Source organism: Cetorhinus maximus, chromosome 13, assembly GCF_964194155.1.
Source record: "Cetorhinus maximus chromosome 13, sCetMax3.hap1.1, whole genome shotgun sequence".
Lineage (NCBI taxonomy): Eukaryota > Metazoa > Chordata > Chondrichthyes > Lamniformes > Cetorhinidae > Cetorhinus > Cetorhinus maximus.
In genome coordinates, this window is record NC_135891.1 from 92,749,667 (window position 1) to 92,773,195 (window position 23,529).

The following is a 23,529-nucleotide window of genomic DNA, read 5'->3' on the forward strand; positions in this document are numbered from 1 at the left end:
AAAGAGCCAATGAAGTCTGTTACAGAATGACATTGGTCAATGTCACAAATCATACAATCTATCCAACATTATTCTGTCTTTTATTCACTCATGCCCACAAATAAAACCTGCTTTTGATGAAATTTGTGTGAAAGGAAAGTGAAACGTAATGCAATTTAGTTTTCACACAGTGAAGATTCAGTTCCAAGTTTGCCAGTAAGACAAACTGGTTCTTTTCCCTACCTCGTCCATCAGCTGTGATCCCAATGCCACTGCTGCACAGAGCCTGGAACTCAGCTGTGAAAACAAAAGTGAGAATGAAACAAATCAGAAACACAGCACTCTGAATCATTGCCATCAACCACAGAAAATAATCCAGCGTCTGATCAGCGTTCCGAGCAGGGAATTCTGGTTGGGAAATCAGGGGTCTGCATTAATTTAAATGAATGGAAAAAAAAAATCAAAGACCATGATCTCCCCACCTTTTTATTTAATTCTTTCATGAGGTGTGGGCATTGCCAGCATTTGTTGCCCATCCCTAATTGTGCTCAAACCAAGTGGCTGGCTAGGTCACTGCAGAGGGCAGTTAAGAGTCAACCATATTGCTGTGGATCTGGAGTCACATGTAGGCCAGACCAGTACGGACAGCAGAATGCCTCCCCTGAGGGGCACTAGTGAACCAGATGGATTTTTACAACAGTCAATGATACTTTCGTGGTTACCATTATTGAGACTAGCTTTATATTACAGATTTTATTAACTGAATATAAATTCCATCAGTTGCTGTGGTGGGATTTGAACTCATGTCCCCAAAGCATTAGCCTAGGCCTCTGGATTACTAATTCAGTGTCTTTAATACTACACCAGCAACTCCCATTTCCCCATCAGATCACGGAATCAGTGCTCCACTGCTGACCTAACAACACTGACTGCACTTTTGATAAGTGATTTAGTAGTTTGGATGAGCTTTGGGTGGTGCTGAGGATGCAGTAGGTGATACGGTCCCCAATATATGAAGGGCACAGTAAAATAAGGCGGCGAGAAACCAACAGGAAATCTCACTGAACAAAAAGGTTCTGACGAATGGTCATTCACCTGAAACATTAACTCTGTTTCTCTCTCCAAAGGTGCTGCCCAGCCTGAGTATTTCCAGCACATTTTGTTATAATTTCCCGTCAGTGTTAACAGGCATATCTGGAATCTCACTGAGGTAGCCACACTTTATCAGGGTGCGAACAGCTGTTTTAAACTGCTCGAAGACCCAACTTTACCTGAAATCAGCAGAGCCTTTTAAGTCGATGGAAATATTAAAAGAATTGCATTTATATAGCACCTTTCATGATCTCAGGCTACCCTGAAGTGTTTTGCAGCCACTGAAGAAGATTTTGAAGTGTAGTCACTGTTATAATGTGGGAAACCCTGCAGCCAATTTGCACACAGCAAGATCTCATAAAAAGTAATGTGTTAATGATCAGATAGTCTGTTTTAGTGATGTTGGTTGACGGGGAAATGTTGGCCAGGATTAACAATATAGGGGATTAGCCACACTTTGGAACCTCTTAAGGACCTGAATGAAATCAGCAGACCCTTGTAAATGGATAGAGTTTAATGAACTGCTGAGCTTAATACACTACAAGGCAATCCTTCAGATTGATCTTATCATTTCATAAATTCAGTTTTATTTCCTTAAGAAATAAACGTAAGCCTGACTTTTTAGGATGGTGGTGTCTCCCTTGAATGAGCTTTAAGTGGCTGCAGGCAGGACTTCTGCCCCTCACTTGGGACGAAGTCCCGCCTTAGAGAGCTGCCGGCCAATCTGATTGGCTGGCAGCTCTCCAGTTCCTGTAGTGACAAGAGCTGCAGTGGACTGAAGAGGAAGTGCACCAACATGCCTGAGCCTAATTCCCTGGACTGGAGGACAAGGTAGGTTTGGATAAACAAGTTCATTGGACAACAGAACTCTAACGGCACGCCTTCCTATGTTCTCTTCAGTTGCTGCTTGCAATCAATAACGGGGAGAGATTGATCTAAGTATAAACAGTGATGGTTTATTGAGACAAAGGGCAGAGCACCAGATCATACGTGCTCCCTCAGAAACCTCCAGAACTAGGCTTACAGTTCCCAGTTGCCCACGCTGCACAGTGATTCGTCAGTGCTGTCACATGATCAGTACACTTGCATTCTCTTAAAGGGACAGGATACCTCATTTTACCACAGGAGGGTAGGGAAGACCTGGGGGGGCAAAGGGGCGATTGGGGTAGTGGGGGAAATGCCAGGGGGAGGGAGATCCAGCGGCCACTGGAGCTTAGGGGGATGGGGGCACATCTGCAGCCAGAAGGGGGTGTCTGATGGTGGTGCCACTGCCACCCCCCCCCTCCGAGATCTAGGCCCATTCTTTTGTGGCCTTCCCCCACACCAGGTAAATCCTCCCGTCTGTGTAAAATCTAAGTGCAAAAACAGCCCTTAAGTGTCCAATAATTGGCTACTTAAGGGCCTCAATTGGGGCAAGGGTGGGCCTGCTGTCTGAGGCCTTGCCTGCCCCAGCATAAAATCGCTGCGAAGTCAGGGTGGGGGCGAGAACCCAGAGGGAATCCCATTCCTTCAATCTAATGCTGGCTATGCAATCTAATGCACCTACAAAATGGCTGGCGGGGGAGCGTGAAATTCTGGCCATAGAAACATTTGAATAATTTTACTTCCTCTCTCATCACTCAGGCAAGTAATTTAAGATCATAATAATAAGTAGGAATAGGAGTAGGCCATTCAGCCCATTGAGCCTGCTCCACCATTCAATAAGATCATGGCTGATCTGATTGTGGCCTTAACTCCATTTTCCTGCCTTTCTCCCATAACCCTCGACTCCTTTTATTATCCTAATTTATCCTTGCAATCTGTTCAGAACCCACTTGTATGAGAGAATAGCTGGAAGGCACTTTCCACACAAGTGGCACAAATCAACAGGATTTGTGAAGAGGATTGTCAAAGGATACAACGGGATATAGATCGGTTGGAGACTTGGGCGGAGAAATGGCAGATGGAGTTTAATCCGGACAAATGCGAGGTAATGCATTTTGGAAGGTCTAATACAGGCAGGAATTATACAGTAAATGGCAGAACCCTTAAGTGCATCGATGGGAGAGGGATCTGGGTGTACAAGTCCACAGGTCACTGAAAGTGGCAACGCAGGTGGATAAGGTAGTCAGGAAGGCATATGCCATGCTTGCCTTCATTGGCAGGGGTATTGAGTATAAAAGCTGGGAAGTCATGCTGCAGCTGTATAGAACCTTGGTTAGGCCACACTTGGAATATTGCGTGCAATTCTGGTCACCACATTACCAGAAGGATATGGAGGCATTGGAGAGGGTGTAGAGGAGGTTTACCAGAATGCTGCCTGGTCTGGAGCTATGAGGAGAGGTTGGAGAAACTCGGATTGTTCTAACTAGAGCGACGGAGATTGAGGGGCAACTTGATAGAAGTTTACAAAATTATGAGTGGCATGGACAGAGTAGATAGTCAGAAGCTTTTTCCCAGGGTGGAAGAGTCAATTACTAGGGGACATAGATTTAAGGTGAGAGGAGAAAACTATAAAGGAGATGTGCGGGGCAAGTTTTTTACGCAGAGGGTAGTGAGTGTCTGGAATTCGCTGCCAGAGGAGGTGGTGGAAGCAGGTACGATAGTGGTGTTTAAGAGGCAGCTTGACAAATACATGAATAGGATGGGAATGGAGGGATACGCACCCCGGAAGTGCAAAATGTTTTAGTTGACGGGCAATATGATCGGCGCAGGCTTGGAGGGCCGAAGGGCCTGTTCCTGTGCTGTACTTTTCTTTGTTCTTTGTTGTCCTCCCAAATCATTTTTCCTGCGGTGCGGCTGAAGGTAATGCGCCTGATCAGCCAGCAGGAGGAGCTCTTGTCCTTCTCTGCAGCTTCTCACTCAACTGATTCTCTCTCTGGCGCAGGCCAGGCAAAATGGAAATCCGCCCATTGAATTTCTTCAGAAAATATAGTTCTTCATCTCCCTACGAACTAGCATTCAGGTGTAGCAAAGTTCTTAGAAAGTTGAAGGAAGAAAATTGCAACAACAAAAAAAAATCAATAAAACACACAGGTTAACTTAAGGTGCTGTTTGTTTGGAAGATGATGATGCAACACTCAGTTTGAGTTCTACTGGGCTTCTCTTTCAAAACTCAATGTCTCGATATTTGCGTCATTGCCAAAAACATAGAAGATGAACCTACCTGAAGTCCTGGCTGGGCATGGCTGGCAGGGCTCGCCAAAGCCGTGGTCTGGGCTGGCACAACAACACTCCGATTTGGTCACAGCACCAGAAAAGGGTCGGGCACAGGTGCCCTTTTTGATGGCTCCATAACAAGTGCTCCGCATATGGGTATCTGAAAGGATCGAAAAACACCATTGGCTGCTGTGGGACTGAAGGAGGATCATTTGTACTGACAACACTTTACTTCGACAACAACTGCTTGCATTTATACATGTACAGCAAGATGTCTCCAAGTGTTTTACAGAGGCAGAGGGAATAAAAGGATGAGTCAAAGCAGGGGTGAGCAAATACTTGGCCAAACAGGTGGGTTTAAGAGAGAAGAGGGAGGTGAATAAGTGGAGGGGATTAGGGAGAACATGGGGCCTAGGCAGCTGAAGCACAATCGTCAGTGGTGCGGCAAATGTAGGGGAGGGGCACAAGAGGCCAGGGACAGAAGAAAGGAGAGTTAGGAGGGAGGAGGAGGTTGCTGAGATGGGGAAGGTTGAGAACGTGGAAGGTTTTAAATGCAACTTTAATTTATAATTAAATTAATTTATAAAAAGCCTTTAATGTGAAACTTCACATCTTGTGCTTCACAAGAGGCACAGTCATAAATAAATGGATGCTGAGAAAAAGGAGATATTAGGAGGGGTGACCAAATATTTGTCAAAGAACTGGGTTTCTGAAAAAGTCTTAACGACCGATTGGGAGCTGGAAAGGCAGAAGAGCTGAGAATTCGGGAAGTGGCTGAAAGCATAGTCACCGATTGTGGGGAAAAGTGAGGGGGTAACACAAAAGACTAATCATAGCCAGGACAGAGAATTTGGGAGGGGCTGAAGGACTGGATGTGGTTACAGAGATAGAGAGGAAGGAGGCGAAATTTCAGTGATAGAGAGCAATTAAGAGGCAAGTTAAAGTTCTTGATGAGCCTCTCCAAAATTCCGAAGTAATCAATGAGTTTGAGTCCACATCTCAAGCCTAGGCTGACTATTGAATGTGGTAAACCCAACAGCATTGTGAGTTGAAATGGAAGCCTTCAACCTAATAGTGCGAGACAAAGTGGAAATGCACACATGAATACAGAGCAAGGGAAAAGGCAGGTGCCACAAGTTGCAGCACATTCTTTATCTATATGTACATTTAACAGTCATTGCCATTGGGAATCTCAGTAATGGTTGGTTACTAATTTAATTTACTTACCAACACACACACGTCCATCCACTCCAATGGCGAGACCCGGAGGGCACTCGCACCTGAAAGAACCTTCTGAGTTAATGCAGCGGCCATTCATGCAGATACCAGGTGTCTGACATTCATCAATATCTGCAAATAGGATGGAGAATCATTAAGGGCCCAAAGTTTGGTGCAAATTAAATTGCAACTAGTGGGAAACAGAACACAGAAACCAATTCAAATCTGTGACACACTCTCCTGAAGATGCTGAGAGTTTATTTAGTACAGCACTGAGCCAGAGAACAGAATGAAGCCAGGTTCAGTGATGCTGACCTGACCTAGAGCGCTCATAGGAGTAGAAAAATTGCTCTCAGTTTTGTTCTCTACTGGGCTAGGGAGGGAAAAAAAAAGTCAGGGATCAAGCTCATGATCATTATTTTGGAATTCTGCTATAAAATCCCTCCATGGTTGTCAGTGAGGAGAGAATCCGACTCTGCTGTGACACTCTCCAGGGCCCATCCTCTGGCTGACACACACTGTCTAGACTGATAAAGAATGGGCACTTAGGCGAGCTACTGGAGGGTGATCAACAGTTGTACCCTAGTAACTATCAGCATCTTCCAGAGAAGGGAAGTGGGAAGAATAATCACAGAAGAGGAAGAAAAGAAACAAGTATATTTTTGTTCTATGTTTCTACTTGTGCATTTGTCCTGTGTGCTCACAGTGCAATCTGTGTTGTAGAACACATCCCACAGTACGAATCAAGCAAGTGCGATATTAAAGAACAGCCTGACAGTCAGAGAGTGACAAAGGCTCAACACGGAAGGAATCAGAGCTTCCTACACCCTCAACTAGAGAGTAATGTGGGCAGGAGATGGAAAATAGCTGAAGACAATTAGTTACTTTGTACTTTTGAGGCTGTATCAAGCTTTTTGTGAAAGTCATAAGCTTTTTTTGCTGCTTTATCTTACATTGTATGCTTCTCCTTGTAACATCTGTCCTCTCTATCCAGCACCATCAAAAATACATCAGCAGCCATTCATCACATTGCTATTTGTGTGATCTTGCTGAGCACAAACTATTTTATCAGCATCTGTTTACATAACAACAGTAACTCACTGCATGTCAGGTGCTTTAGGGCATTCTAGAATATGTAATAAGACACTTTATAAATATTAAGGGATAGGTAGTGTTTTTTTCTAGGGTTTTTGCACATTTATTAGTTTCACTGGGAGCAGATCCTTACCCACACAATAACTTCCAGTTAATAAATCCTTACCCATACAGTAGCACCTATTAGCAGATCCTTACCCACACAGTAACGTCCATTAGGAGCTAGGACAAAGCCATTCTTGCAGATACACTTGAAGCTGCCATCCTCATTGATGCACATTCCATTCAGGCACATGTTGGTAGTGGCACATTCATCATGATCTGGGAATAAGATTCATTACTTGTCAGTCTTGTGAGTCCTAACAGTTAACTTTGGAAAAATTACAGGCAACACATGGGTTTTAAAAGCCTGTGTATTGCAGAAAGAAGGAAAGACTGAGGAAGGTGAAAATTTAATGATGTGAGGTCCTGAGAAAGCTTGAATTAAAATATCATGTAATGAGTTTAGATTGCTGCATATTGAAATGGGATTTATAGTTTAGGAAGAATTCGGTGATGATTGCGCAATGTTCAGCAATAATCGCGACTCCTCAGATACTGAAGCAGTCCATGTCCAAATGCAGTAAGACCTGGACAATATTCAGGCTTGGGCTGATAAGTGACAAGTAACATTCGGGCCACTCAAGTGCCAGGCAATGATCATCTCCAACAAGAGAGAATCTAACCATCGCCCCTTGATATTCAACGGCATTACCATCACTGAATCCCCCACTATCAACAGCCTGGGGCTTACCATTGACCAGAAACTGAACTGGATCAGCCACATAAATACTGTGGCTATAAGAGCAGGTCAGAAGCTGTGAATTCTGTGTTGGGTAACTAACTTCCTGACTCCCAAAAGCCTGTCCATCATCTACAAGAATGTGAGGGAATACTCTCCACATGTCTGGATGAGTGCAGCTCCATCAACACTCAAGAAGCTCGACAATGTCCAGGGCAAAGCAGCCTGCTTGACTGGACCCCCATCCATCACCTTCAACAATCACCAACTCCACCATCATTGCACAATGGCAGCAGTGTGTACCATCTACAAGGTGCACTGCAGCAACTCACCATAGCTGCTTCGACAGAATCTTCAGCGACCTCTACCACCTAGACGGACACGGGCAGCATACACATAGGATCACCGCCACCTGGAAGATCCCCTCCAAGCTACATACCATCCTGACTTGGAACTATTCCAAGAGCTGTCAGTGAACCCAGTACATTACTGTCATGTCAAACCCAGTATATTACTGCAATGTCACAACCAGTATCTTACTTTCATGTTGAACCCAGTATATTATTGGGATGTCACAGAGCTGTTCCTTCACTGTTACTGGGTCAAAATCCTTGAATTCCCTTCCTAATAGCATGGTGAGTATACCTACACCCCGTGGACTGCAGCAGTTCAAGGTAGCAGCTCACCACCATCTTCTCAAGGGTAATTAGGAATGGGGAATAAATGCTGGCCTAGCCAGTGAAGCCTGCAACTCATGAATGAATAAATTAAAAAACACAGAGAAATACTCAGAGCGGCATTGACCACAGTAACATCGTAATACAATACCCTAAATACTCTAACAAAGTCCATTCCGCTAGTACCCTAACTGTTCCATCAAATTCCTCTAGCACTCTAATTGTTCCTCTAACTTCTGTCTTATGAATTCCCATTTCACTTGTACAGTAACTATCCTGTCAAAGCACATCCCCCTTGTAGCTAACAGTTCCATTAAAGGTCATTCCTCTAGTGCCCTAACTTCCCAACTCAATATCAAATGACATCTTGAACTTCCCTAATGTCTGATTCCATTTACTTAATTTAAAGGATATCCTGAATGTTTATCACATTTTGAATAAAGATACCGTGCTTTCTGTAAACATTTCCAAATTAATTTTCCCTTAATTTATTTTTACTTCTCCCACTGATTTCACTGACATCCCAATAATATACTGGGTTCAACATGAAAGCAAGATACTGGTTGTGACACTGCAGTAGTATACTGGGTTTGACAATGACAGTAATATACTGGGTTTGACAATGACAGTAACATACTGGGTTCACTGACAGTAATATACTGGGTTTGACAATGACAGTAACATACTGGGTTCACTGACAGTAATATACTGGGTTTGACAATGACAGTAATATACTGGGTTTGACAATGACAGTAACATACTGGGTTCACTGACAGTAATATACTGGGTTTGACAATGACAGTAACATACTGGGTTCACTGACAGTAATATACTGGGTTTGACAATGACAGTAATATACTGGGTTTGACAATGACAGTAACATACTGGGTTCACTGACAGTAATATACTGGGTTTGACAATGACAGTAACATACTGGGTTCACTGACAGTAATATACTGGGTTTGACAATGACAGTAACATACTGGGTTCACTGACAGTAATATACTGGGTTTGACAATGACAGTAACATACTGGGTTCACTGACAGTAATATACTGGGTTTGACAATGACAGTAACATACTGGGTTCACTGACAGTAATATACTGGGTTTGACAATGACAGTAACATACTGGGTTCACTGACAGTAATATAGGTCAGGATTTTGCGCCCCGCTGCGGCATGTCTCCCCCACAGTGGATGTGGCGAGCCATTTAAATCTCCACGCAGTTCGGCAGGACTGTAATAATCCTGCCAGGTGGGAGGGGTCTGACTTTGTAGTAATACACTGGGTTTAACATTGCAATGACATACTGGGTTTGATATCACAGAATTTTAGTGGCACAGAAGGAGGCCATTCAGCCCATTGTGTCTGCACCGGCTCTCCAAATGAGCATTATGACCTAATGCCATTGCCCTGCCTTTTCCCCATACCCCTGCACATTGTTTCTATTCAAATAATCATCCAATGCTCTCTTGAACGCCTCGATTGAACCTGCCTCCATCACACTTCCAGACCCGAACCACTTGTTGTGTGAAAAAGACTTTTCTCATGTCACATTTGCTTCTTTTGCAAATCACTTGAAATCTATGTCCTCTCGTTCTTGATCCTTTTATGAGCAGGAAAAGCTTCTCCCTATCTATTCTCATGATTTTGAACATCTGTATCAAATCTCCTCTTGGCCTACTTCTCTAAGGAGAACAGTCCTAACCTCTCTAATCTATCCTCATAACTCAAGTTTCTCATCCATGGAGCCATTCTTGTAAACCTCTTCTGCACTCTTTCCAATGTGTTCACATCCTTCCTATAATGTGGTGCCCAGAACTGTACACAATACTCGAGCTGAGGTCTAATGAGTGTCTTATATAAATTCAGCATAATCTCCTTGCTCTTGTACTCTATGCCCCTATTAATAAAGCCCAGGATACTATATGCTTTATTAACTGCTCTCTCCACCTGTCCTGCCACCTTCAATGATCTATGCACATATACACCAGGTCTTTCTGCTCTTGCACCCACTTCAAAATTTCACACCTTATTTTATATCTGTCCAAGTTCTTCCTACCAAAATGCATCACCTCACACTTCTCCGCATTGAACTTCATCTGCCACCTATCTGCCCACTCCACCAACTTGTCTATATACTTTTTGGAGTTCTACATTGTCCTCCTCGCAGTTTACAACACTCCCAAGCTTCATATCATCCGCAAACTTTGAAATTGTCCCCTGCACACCAAGATCTAGATCATTAATATATATGGGGAAAAACAAGGGTCCCCATATCAACCCCAGGGGAACTCCACTACAAACCTTCCTCCAGTCTGAAAAATATCCATTGATCATTACTCTCTGCTTCCTATTTTCCAGTCAATTTTGTATCCACGTTGCCCCTTTTATTCATGAGCAATAACTTTTCTCACCAGCCTGTTGTGTGGCACTGCATAAAATGCCTTTTGAAAGTTCATGTACACCACATCAACAGCATTACCTTGACCTTTTCTGTCACCTCTTCAAAAAAACTCCAGCAAATTAGTTAAACACAATTTCCCCTTTAGAAATCCATGCTGGGTCTTCCTTATCAACCCATATTTTTCCATGTAACCCATATTTTTCCATGTAACTACTAATTCTTTCCCGAATAATTGTTTCTAGAATCTTGCCCACCACTGAAGTTAAACTGACTGGTCTGTAATTGTTGGGCTAATCCTTACAACCTTTTTTGAACAAGGGCATAATGTTTGCAATTCTCCAGTCCTCTGGCACCTCCCCTGAGTCTAGGGAAGACTGAAAAATAATGGCCAGTGGCCCTGCAATTTCTACTCTCACTTCCTTCAATATCCTCAGATGCATCTCATCTGGTCCTGGTGCCTTGTCAACTTTAAGTACCGACAGTCTATTCAACACTTTCTCCTTATCAATTTTGAGTCCTTCTAGTAACAGAGTTTCCTCGTCTGTCACCATGGCCTGGATAGCATCTACCTCCTTGGTAAAGGTGGATGCAAAGTATTCACTTAATACCTCAGCCATGGCCCCTTCCTCCATGTGTAAATTCCCTTTATAGGTTCCTAATTGGCCCTATTCCTCCTTTTATCACCCTTTTACTGTTTATATGCCTATAGAAGACTTTGGGATTCCCCTTTATGTTGGCTGCCAGTCTTTTCTCATAATCCGTCTTCGCTTCTCTAGTATACTTTTTCATCTCCCCTCAGAACCTTCTGTATTCCCCTTGGTTCTCAATTGTATTTTCTACCCCACACCTGTCATAAACACACTTTTTCTTCTGTATATTAATTTCTATCTCCTTTTTCATCCAGCAGCTCTGGATTAGTTTGCCTTATCTTTCCCTTTCGATAGGATACACTTTGACTGTGCCCGCACCAATTCTTTTCTGAAGGTAGCCCATTGTTCAGCTACAATTTTTCAATGGGCTACCTGCAAAAAAGAATTGGTGCGGGCACAGTCAAAGTTGGAGCAATATACTGGGTTTGATGTTGTAATAATATACTGGGTTTGGCATTCAGTAAAACACTGGGCATGAAATTGGAAAAATTGGGAAAAAAAGTAGTAGTATATTGAGTTTGTCATTGCAGTAACATACTGGATTTGACAAGACCGTGTTATACCGGGTTTGACATGACAGTAACATACTGGGATTGACGTGACAGTAATATAATGGGTTGGACATTGCAGTAATATACTGGATTTGAAATTGCAATAATAAACTGGGTGTGACATTGTAGTAGTGTACTAGGTTTGACATGAGAGTGTTGTGTTGGGTTTGATTTTGCTGTAACATACTGGGTTTGACATTGCAGTAATATAATGGGTTTGACGTAATAGTGTTATACTGGATTTGACATGACAGTAATATACTGGGTTTGACGTAATAGTGTTATACTGGATTTGACATGACAGCAATATACTGGGTTTGACATGATAGTGTTATACTGGGTTTGACATGACAGTAATATACTGGGTTTGACATTGCAGTAGCATACTGGTTTGACATGACAATGTTATAGCGGGTTTACCTATGAACATATAAATTAGGAGCAGGAATCTGCTCCACCATTCATTAAGATCATGGCTGATCTGATTGTGGCCTCAATTCCAAATTCCTGCCTACCCCTGATAACCTATGACTGCCTTGTTGGTCAAGAATCTATCTACCTCTGCCTTAAAAATATTCATTGACCCTGCCTCCACCGCTCTCTAAAGACTCTCAATCCTCTGAGAGAAAAAATTTCTTCTCATCTCCATCTTAAATGGGAGACCCCTTATTTTTATTTTTAAACCGTCTCCCAGTTCTAGTCTCTCCCACAAGGGGAAACATCCTTTCAGCATCTACCCTGCCAAATCCCCTCAGGACCTTGTGTGTTTCAATAAGATCATCTCTCAATCTTCTAAACTCCAGTGGAGACAGGCCCAGCCTGTCCAACCTTTCCTCGTAACATAAACCCCCATCCCAGGTATCAGTCGAGTGAACTTTCTCTGTACTGCTTCTAGTGCATTTATATCCTTTCTTAAATAAGGAGACCAAAACTGTACAAGTACTCCAGATGTGGTCTCACCAATACCCTGAAGAACTGTAGCAAAATATCCTTTTTATATTCCATTCCCTTTGCAATAAATGACAACATTCAATTTGCTTTCCTAATCACTTGCTGCATCTGCATACCAACTTTTCCTAATTCATGTTCTAGGATAACTCGATCCCTCTATACCACAGAGTTCTGCAATCTCTCTCCATTTAAACAATGTATTGCTTTTCTATTCTTCCTGCCAAAGTGGAGAAGATCCCATTTTCCCACATTATACCCCATCTGCCAAATTTTGCACATTCACTTAACCTATCAGTGTCCTTTTGCAGACTTATGTCCACTTTACAACTAACTTTCCTATTTATCTTTGTGTCATCAGCAAATTTAGCAACCATACATTTGGTCGCTTTATCTAAGTCATTGACATAAATTATAAATTGTTCATTGCCCAGCACGGATCCCTGTGGCACTCCACTTGTCACATCTTGCCAACCCAAAAAAGACACATTTATCCCGACTCTGTTTCCTGTTAGCTAACCAATCCTCCATCCATGCTAATATGTCACCCCCTACACCAAGAGCTCTTATTTTGCATATTAACCTTTGATGTGGCACCTTGTCAAATGCCTTCTGGAAAATTAAGAATATCACATCCACAGGTTCATGTTTGTTACTTCCTCAAAGAACTTCAATAAATTAGTCAAACATTATTTCCCTTTCACAAAACCATGTTGACTCTGCTTGATTGCATTGAGATTTTTTAAGTACCCTGCTATAACTTCCTTAACAATAGACTCCAGCAATTTCTCTATGACAGATGTTAAGCTAACTAGCCCAGTTTCCTATGTTCTGTCTCCTTGCTTTCTTGAATAGAGGAGTCACATTCACTATTTTCCAATCTGTTGGGACCATTCCAGACTCTAGGGAATTTTAGAAAATTAAAACCAATGCATCTATTATCTCAGCAGCCACTTCTTTTAACACCCTGAGATGAGGTCCATCAAGGCCTGGGGACTTGTCAGCTTTTAGTTCTAATAATTTTCTCAGTAACCTTTGCCTGGTGATTGTAATTGTTTTAAATTCCTCCCTCCCTTCCACCACCTGAGTCACAATTATATCTGGAATGTTATTTGTATCCCCTACAGTGAAGACAGATACAAAATTCATCCACTATTTCCTTATTTTCCATTATTACTTCCCCATTCTCACTCTCTAGAGGACCAACGTTCACTTTACTTCTCTTTTCCTTTTTAAATACCTTTAGAAACTCTTACTATCTGTTTTTATATTTCTAGCTAGCTTTCTCTCATAGTCTAATTTGTCCCTACTTATTAATCTTTTAGTCATTGTTTGCTGTTCTTTATATTCTGTCCAATCTTCTGACCTGCCACTCATCTTTGCGGAAGTATACGCTTTTCCTTTCAATTTGATAATAGATTTAAGTTCTTTAGTTAGCCACAAATGGTGTGTCCTCCTTTCTCACTGGAATGCATCTATTTTGGAGTATTCTGAAATATCTCCTTAAATGTTTGCCACTGCATCTCTACTGACCTACCCCAGTTCACTTTAGCCAGCTCTGTCTTCATGCCCTCATAATTGTTCTTATTTAAGTTTCAAACACTAGTCTTGGATCCATTCCTCTGTTCCTCAAACAGAATGCGAAATTCAATCATGTTATGATCACTGCTACCTAGGGGTGCCTTCACTATGAAGTCATTAATTAATCCTGTCTCAGTGTATATCACTTGATCTAGTATAGCCTGCTCTCTGGTTGGTGCTAAAACATCCTACTCTTAAGAAACTGCAACTGACATTGCAGCACTGCGTTGACATTGACCTTCCAGTGGCCTGTCATTTTAATTCTCTCTCTTGCTCTCATGCTGGCATCTTGGTCCTTCGCTTGCTAAACTATATCAATGAAGATCAACGCAAGCTTGAATAACAGCACCTCATCTTTCAATTAGGCACTTTACAGCCTTTCGGACTCAACATTGAATTCAACAATTTCAGTCCATAACCCCATGTTTGTTTTGTTTTCTTTGTCTGTTTTGGTTTTTCTCCTTTTTTATCCTCATATTTTTGTTTTCGGACGGCAGCATACCTGCTCTAGGTATATCTCTTCTTTGTTTCTAAGACTAATTCTTCTTTCATTCAGGGTAACATTTTTAGCTCGGCGGGCGGGCAGGCACCCGGCCTATCCGAACGTAAAATGACGCGCGATGACATCGGGCGTGCGTCCCAATGTCATCGCACACTCGCATGATATTTCGGTCAGCGGGTGCGTGTTGGAGTCGGCAGCACACCCGCCAACAATTAAAAGGCTTATTAAGGCCACGAGAAAACTAATTTAAAAGAAATTTTTCGCTGCCCATCCAACCTTATGGTTGGCGGACAGGTGAAAAGGTCAAGCGGCCTTTGCACTTTTTTGGAAACCTCATCCACGGATGAGGTTTCCAAAAGCAAATAAAAATAAATAAAAACTTTATTTTTTCATTAATAGCATGTCCCTGCTCATGTGATGAGGGGACATATTTCATTACATTTTTATTTTTTAAATTATATGTTTTCATATATCTTCATCTCCCTGAAGCAGCTCTCTGCCTCAGGGGGATTATATAGCGCGTACTCGTGCACATGTGCGAAGGTCATGCTCGCCTGGCTCACCCTTCTTCCTCTGCCCGCACAGGCAGCGCTCAGTGCTGCCGCTTGTGTTTCACGCTGGGCAGGCCTTAATTGGCCCACCAGCGCGAAATTGCCTTCTGGGCCCGATCACGGGTGGCAGTCGGCATCCTGACCGCCCCTGCCGAGCCTGAACGCCAAGGGCAAAATTCTGCCCTCAACGACTCCTGTCTTCCACCCTATCATGGATCTTTCTTTTGCCCATGTCACACCCACCTTTTGCTCTTGTCACACCCACCTTTTGCTCAACACCCATTACGTCTCTTACCTTTCCCAGTTCAGTTGAAAGGTCATTGACCTGAAACATTGCCCAGAATTTTCCAGCCCCTCCCGCCGGCGTGTTCTTCCGGTCCTGCCGAAGTGAATGGACCTTTAAATGGCCTGCTGCATTTTCCGACCCCGCCCTTACCGCATTGGGGCTGGAAAATTCTGCCCATTAACTCTGTTTCTCTCTCTCTCTGTCTAACGTCCCTGCTGAGTTTTTCCAGTATTTTCTGTTTTTATTTCATTTATAACTTTGCTTCCGGCTCTGAGTCCTGTGTCGAGGATGTAACCTCGTGTGTTTGCTGTGTGTGTGTTATTTGGAACTCAGGATGTTAGAAATTAGCTCTCACTGTTTGTTGTAGATCAATCTGAATGGGTGAAGCATACTTACCAATGCAGTTCTTTCCATTAGGGGTGAGCTCAAAGCCAGCGTTGCAGATACACTGGAAGCTTCCATCAGTGTTAACACACCGGCCGTTCCTACATAAAACACCATTCTGGATACACTCGTCTATATCTAGGGACCAAAGAGGAAGCTAATTATTAGGATGTCACCCAACCAGACATCAACTGCATACTTCTGTCACATGGCCAACTTGAATTGGCGTTACAGGCGCGCACTTACACCTGCTATTTAGGCTGGCCTTTGATGTGAAAGAGCCATATTCCTGAAGAAAAGATCATTAATATTCCTATAAAAACAAAAAACTGCGGATGCTGGAAATCCAAAACAAAAACAGAAATACCTGGAAAAACTCAGCAGGTCTGGCAGCATCGGCAGAGAAGAGCAAAGTTGACGTTTCGAGTCCTCATGACCCTTTCTGTTGAAGGGTCATGAGGACTCGAAACGTCAACTTTGCTCTTCTCCGCCGATGCTGCCAGACCTGCTGAGTTTTTCCAGGTATTTCTGTTTTCATTAATATTCCTGTTGTACCATCCTTCTGATGGTAAGTATGTCACCTGAGAGAGTTTTGTAAAGGATCTCAACATCAGAGACCAACCTTTATGTAAAGGATGTGGCACACATTAGGTTTTAAGGAAAGTGTGTACAGCGGCAAAGCCCCTTAGCTTCCACCAGTGGGGCTTTGGGCTGGTTCCATCACCTGAGTCTGGTTGTGGACACAAGCTGCCAATAAAAGCCATGAGTGCAATTTTCACATCGCTGGTCTGTGAGAATCACCTCTGTTATCATAAGACCAACAAGGCTGTCATAAACCAACTCCTCTGTGAGATTCACGGTAACATTACTGTATGTGTAGTCCCAGTGGCACTTCCAGAGTAACCATGTCTGTATAAATCAGAAAGAAGTACAGCTTCATGTTATCCGAAAATCCACTTTGGAAGACATTCAACTGGATATTGATCCCCATTTAAATGTCAGATCAGCTTCCAATTCAACCCAAGCACAACAGAAACAAAATGGTGGCCCCTGTAGCATGGGCAGTGCCGGTTACTTTTGGCAGTGGTGCTGGTAACTCTCTGGTGGCAACAGTGAAATATGATTAACCACCAGGCCTTCCCTCTCGCCTCCAGTTCCTGGGTTTGAGTCCAGCCTCGACAGATGCTGCAAACATCTCTTTCCAACATCTGTTTAGATTTCTGAGTAAAATGGATCTGGAAAGGGCAAATTGAACTCTCAGTGGGCAGCAATCTAAACAGTCCAAACCACAGCAGCTAGAAATTTGAAATGAAAGGATGCTTGTGTGAGTTTGCTGCATCTGGTATTTTGATGCATTGACTCCACTCTCACATCTCTCTTTGAGACAATGGGAGCAAGAGCTTTTGCAATTACTGGGCTCGAACCCAGGACAGTTACAGCATACTCATGTAATCTGTACTAATGCTATCCGAGCCCTTGCTGTCCACATACTGTTGTTAGCTACATGTTGTTTCTCATTGGACGCCCGATTTTCAGGCCAGCAGCCGCCTCCCACCTGTCCTGGGCAGAAAGTAAATCGGGAGCATTTTAATGAGGCCCAGGAGTTAAAATAACCCAGACCTTATTTTGTACCACAACGGGTGAATTCCAAATTCGCTCTGTCTCCCACCCACCTGAAATCTGCTTCAAGTTAAAAACATGGCCAGAGTGTTTCACAGGTCCTGTGAATCCCCAATTTCTTTCATTCAACCATTGACAACTGTGTAGGCCCTAAAGTCTGGAATACCCACCCTAAACTTCTCCACCTCACTATCTCTCTTTTAATCACTCCTAAATCTTCCCTCTTGCACCAATCTTTTGATCACTTGCCCTAAAATCTCCTTATGTGGCTGGTGTCAAATTTTTCTCTCTGTGAAGTACTTTGGAACAGTTTACCACATTCAAGTTGTTGTATAAATGCAAATGGTTTTTGTTTCTCTAAATGGAAGAGGAGGGAGGACATTTGATTTGTGTCATATTTATGCAGCAGAATTGCAATCCACAAAGCCATTTTAAAATTGTTCCCAGTGCATTATCTTATCATTGCGGTTACAAGAAACCATATTAATATTCAGGTAATAATGAGATTAATATGAAACCTGAGAGCTGTGGGGCCAAACAGAATGCACTCATCAACTGATTTACAGAGCGGAAGAGGAGATTGCGAGCTCTGGTCTCCTTGGCTGGACTCACCGATACAGGCTTGCTTGGTGGCAGTACTCTGGAAACCATCATGACACTTGCAGTGGTAAGCACCAGGGGTGTTAACGCAGTCACCATTCACACAAGGGCTGCTGGAGCATTCATCAACATCTGTGGAAAAGTAAATATAAAGCAGCCAAATGTTAAAATTAACTAGCTCACCAAGATGAGGGAATGCAATAGCAAAGGAAACCCAGGCTCTCTAATTACTGAGACTGGCTACTCACAAAGTGAGACACGTTTTAACAAAATGACGGCTCTCAATGATTAGAGAGTGTGTAGATGATCCCTGCAGAGCTGGAGCCTCGTGTTGTGGAGATGTTTGTTGCTGTGGTCACACAGTAAATTCTAACCAATCCTTAGCCAAGTTGTATTTAATCAGATAATTGCAAAGGAGCTCAAGGTTCCCATTTCCTGGCATTCTTTCGTGGCCTGAGTTCTGTGGCAATCTCATGTCCGGACCATCTCAACATTCATTCCCAAATAAATCCATAGCTTCTCACAGTGGGATTTAGGGGTCTTTGGGACATTTGTCTTTATACAGTAACACTCCAAATCATACATCTATCCATAGCCTGTCTACTTAATTAAGAAATCTTGAGATTCAGTTGTAGTATAGGGGATAAGGAGATGGAACTTAAAATTTGACTGTGAGATTATTATTATTATTACAGGCACCATGACAGGACCTAAAAGAAATGAGGAAAGGGAAAAAGACATTCTGCCCATCGTCCCACTCCGCCCAAAGTCTGTGCACACTATAATCTATCTACCTCACCTACATAATCTCTTTGCACAGCTCATGTGCCCTTTATTCTATAATAAGCTCCATCTCATTCATTTCATCTGATCACACAGCCCATGTATATTTTATTATGAACTCTATTTCACCCATTTAATTTCCTCTCAAAGCCCGTCATAAACTGCACCTCATCTATTTAACCTCGTCTGACAGACCATGGACTCTACCTCATTCATTTAACTCTTTCCAATCACATGTCCACTTTACTCTCTCTCAGGCTTTAACTCATCCATTTAATCTACTTCCACAGCCAGTGCACAATCTAACATATGATAAATTCCCTCTGAGCTATTTGCTTTTCCATCCACATCCTCTGTAGAGCCTAGCCTATCATAGATTTCAACATCCTGGCCAGGTTTGGCTGGTCTATGAGTGGAGAAAGTATAAACAAGGAGTACAAAGTGGGAAGAAAAATTACAGTCATTTGCACAGTCTAAACAGGCAGACTGAATTGCCTAAGGGGAAGCTGTTATAAAACCTCTCTGCTCCCCAAAGGAATCAATATACAGCAATCCTCACATTTCTGGCAGCTGGTGGCATCCAACATTTTTATAAGATTGCCTTGTGAATGCACTGGAATTGTTGCATCCTATTAAATGTAATCCACATGCTTTTGTTGAAATTTATAACCAAAGATCAAACCAATTGTGGAGTGAGGGTAGAAAGGCAGAGGAGTGTGGAGTGAAAAATCAACTCCATAATTAGCAGCTTTGTGTAGGTCATTAGCATCTTCCTAAATTACACCCAACATACACTACATTCCATACAACAACCCCATATACATCATACCCCTGATACATTGCAGACCCACACACCCAACATGATACCCCCCACGCACACACTACACTCCCATACCTGCACTGTGACCTACTGATATCTTGCTGATTTCAGCAGTTCAGAAATCCTTATGTTCTGTCATGTAGTAGATTCCTTCAGACTGCAACTTCCAATCCCATTCCGATCCGGATATTTATCCGGTTCTTTCTTTGAAGGAGTACTTTTAGATCAGTATTAAGTTTACTTTTAGTGTGTTTTCATATGAAAGTTTGGTATGTATCGACTTCAAATTTGTTTTGACTATGACATACAGAGTCACTTCCTTCCATCAGTTGTGTGCCCCATCCCTTATGTTACAATTTATTCATGAACATACACCCAGTGTCATTCAAGTAATGAAATCACATCCTCTTTTGCTTCTATTATCCTTTGCTATGAAATTTGTGTGGGGGCTGTTTATCATCAGTCCAACGGCATTCTTCTGTCAGTTGGTTCACAGTGGTACTGTGTTAAGAGTGCAGGAGATGGAACTGTTACAATCTCGTCCTTTAACTGACCTGCTCTCTCTATAATCCTTGGGGCTACACACACTTCCAGGATACTCAGATTCCTTCAGAATTTGGTTATCATCTCAATCCTCTCCTTGAGGACAGACTAATTTTGCCTGGAGCATTATCAAGGAATCTTACAGCACAGGTGGTGGCCATTTGGCCCATTGTGCCTGTGCTAACTCTTTGAAATAGCTATCCAATTAGTCATATTCCCCTGCTCTTTCCCCAGAGCCTTTTGATTTTTATCCTTTTCAATCCTGAGTGTTAAAGTCTAGGGGCCTCGCAGACTATGTGGTGCATGTAAGTGGTTGGAACTTTCTCAGTGTACAGGGTTGCAAAGTGGGCGACCAATTGTAATAATTACATACCAATTAAAATCAGTGGAAGTCTGCTAGAATTTACAGAACATGTTTATGTCAGTAGAAGCCTGAGTTCCTTTCGCTCAGTGAAGAGTAGAATCTCTTGGTTGCAGCTGAGCCCTTGACTATGAAACAGGAAATTCCAATCAGGCTGGTTTCGATTAACACTGTTTTCTGAAGGGACGAACAGTTTAGTACGTGCACTGGGCCTGGTAATTTAATCTCATCTAGTATATGAACTAGATCAAACCAGTCAGAGATTTCCACATCCTGACCAAGCTGGAGCTGGTCTCTGAGGGGGGAAAGTATAACAAGGAGTAAGAAAGGGAGAGAGAAATTAAGAGTCACTTGAGGAGTCTTAACAAACAGACAATATTGTAGTGAATTTGGATAAGAGACTTCACTGATAAATGAATTAATTTGTGCACTGTCTGCTTGGCCTGTGTTGTACACAGCACTGTTTTTTTTTCTTTATTTTTATTATGGCAAAGCCAGCATTTGTTGCCCATCCCTAATTGCCCTTGAACTGATTGGTTTGCTAGGCCATTTCAGAGGGCAGTTAAGAGGCAACCACATTGCTGTGGGTCTGGAATCACATGTTGGCCAGACCAGGTAAGGACAGCAGATTTCCTTTCCTAAAGGACATTAGTGAATCAGATGGGTTTTTACAACAATTGATGATAGTTTCATGGTTATAATTACTGAGGCTAGCTTTATATTCCAGATTAATTGAATTTAAATTCCACCAGCTGCCATTGTGGGTTTTGAACCAGTGTTCCTAGAGCATTAGCCTAGGCTTCTGGATTACTAAATCAGTAGCATTATTACTACAACACCATCTCCCCATTGTAAATGGATGTGATCTGTCCTCGTGCATTCCCAATGGAATTGGAAAATCAGGAATAATCAGTTACTCATTCCTCCATAACGAGTAATGCCCTTGCTTCCATCCCCTAAACCATTCCCCCCAAAAAAAACCATGGTGTAAGGGTAATGCCGTAATCTGGCCTGTCCCAGCTAATGAGATATGCAGACCAGCATAGTCCCAGAATCAATGTTCAATCCAGGTTCAACCTGTGCTATACTTAAAGAAAGACTTACATTTACCTAGCTGTTTCACAACTCAGGATATCCATAGGGTGGATTCGTCCCATATTTGCACTCAGTGTGGTGGCAGGCGGGAAATAGAACATTTTACCCGCCAGCTGCAATGGCAGCTTTTCATGCCATATCGTCCCAATTCCACCTCATTAATCACGCATTCCTGGGAAACATGTCATTTCGATGGTGGGCAGGTGGGCTCTCATTTGCCCACCACGCCGTCACCTCGCCACTTCCTCATGCCAAGTGCTATATTTAAGTGTAGCTGCATGCCCTTCTCAGTGCTTCCAGCCCAGGACTGCTGCACAGAAGACATGGCCCCTAAAGGCAAGAAGACCGCAGCCCCCTGATTCAGTGACAGGTCCCTGGAACACCTTTTGGATGTCGTAGAGTCCTCTACCCCCGCTCTGCCTGCAGGAGGTCCAGCAATCTCACCATTCTGGCTTGGTAGGTGATAGCAATGGTGGTCAGTGCCAATGCTGCACAGAAGAGGTTGGCCATCCAATACAGAAAGAGGATGAATAATCTCATCTGTGCCACCAGGGTATGGCAACCATTTCATCACCCTAACCTCACATACTCAAGCCCATCACACATTCACTGGCATCTCACTCACTGACAGCCTGAGGGACATCGCCACTCAGTCTCCCACACACATACCCTCACATGTCCATTTGGCCTCATCTCCTCTGGGCACTGCCTCCTCAGCCCTCACCATCTTGAGGCCACTTGCACAGATCAACATGTGCCCCCACACCCACCCTGGGATACCCTCCTTCCCCAATACAGCCCTCACCCTGCAGCCTCTTTCCTTGCCTGAGGCCACTTCACCCCTTTCCCCAAGCAAGCCCCAGCCCTGCAGCCTTTGAAAAGCCACTCCCACCTTTTGGCTGGTCTGGTAGCTAGAGACCTACCCATGAGCCCCGCTAAAAGTGATGTGAAGTTGTCAATGAAGCCTGGCACTGATGACCATGAGTGCTGCCCGAAACAAGTCGACAAGCAAACCTCGAAGTCCCGAGCGAAATGCAGCTTGCCAGATGCACATCGCTTATGTACAGTTGTGAAACACATCAGCGTGCTCAGATGATCCAGCGTGGTGGGGGGGATGATTCCGGCGAGCTGGGCTTATAATGATATGCAGATGTATTATCATGAAGTTCCGGACGTCAGGAAACGTGGCCCATCGTTGATGGGCAGAGCGGATGACTGCAAACTGGTTTCACAACGTCATGAAACAAATTTTTGGCCTTCTCGGCATATTGTCAACTCATGCCGCCAAACACGCCCACCGCCAACGTAAAATTCCGCCCATGGACTTTACAGCCAATTATGTACTTTTTAAGTGTAGTCACTATTGTAGGGTAGCAGAGTCATTTGAGACATCGGGGAGTGGTCATCCCTGCCCACTTGCAAATCACCCCATGCCCACGTCAAGATCCTTGGCTGAGGGTTACAAGCCAAGGCCCACAACAGAAGCAGCAAATTTTTGGTGGCGATGGCAGAAGACCTAGAACCTTGAGGGACAAACTTGATAACGGGAAAAGGATCCTTTGGGAAGTAGACTTGTATTTCCTTTAAAGCAATCATGGGAAAGGTAATGGGAAACCACCACGTGCGTTCCTTTCACTAGTCATATTCATTGCTCATTCAAACTGAAAATGGGAGGCTCCTGTCAGCAATTGAAGAGGAAAGTGCAAGATCACGAGGCTGGAAGAAATGAACAGAATATCTGCCCTTAGGCAGGTCAGCACTACTGCCTGCACCTGACTATCCAGCTAACCTGCTGGAAGGTTGGGTAAGGACAGGGTCAGGCTTTGAAGAGTCATACGGACTCAAAACGTTAACTCTGTTTCTCTC

General features: G+C 43.2%; 1 protein-coding gene across 2 annotated transcripts in view; it reads right to left on the minus strand.

Moving 5' to 3' along the window:
• fbn3 (fibrillin 3) overlaps window positions 1-23,529 on the minus strand; it is a 225,098-nt gene that overhangs the window by 101,685 nt on the left and 99,884 nt on the right. For both annotated transcript variants that reach the window (XM_078555790.1, XM_078555789.1), the window contains 6 exons: window positions 18,074-18,193; window positions 15,854-15,979; window positions 6,721-6,843; window positions 5,437-5,559; window positions 4,217-4,369; window positions 223-276 (listed from right to left, as the gene is read on the minus strand). In XM_078555790.1, coding sequence (XP_078411916.1) covers window positions 223-276; window positions 4,217-4,369; window positions 5,437-5,559; window positions 6,721-6,843; window positions 15,854-15,979; window positions 18,074-18,193 — 699 coding nt within the window. The remainder of the gene's footprint in view (window positions 1-222; window positions 277-4,216; window positions 4,370-5,436; window positions 5,560-6,720; window positions 6,844-15,853; window positions 15,980-18,073; window positions 18,194-23,529) is intronic.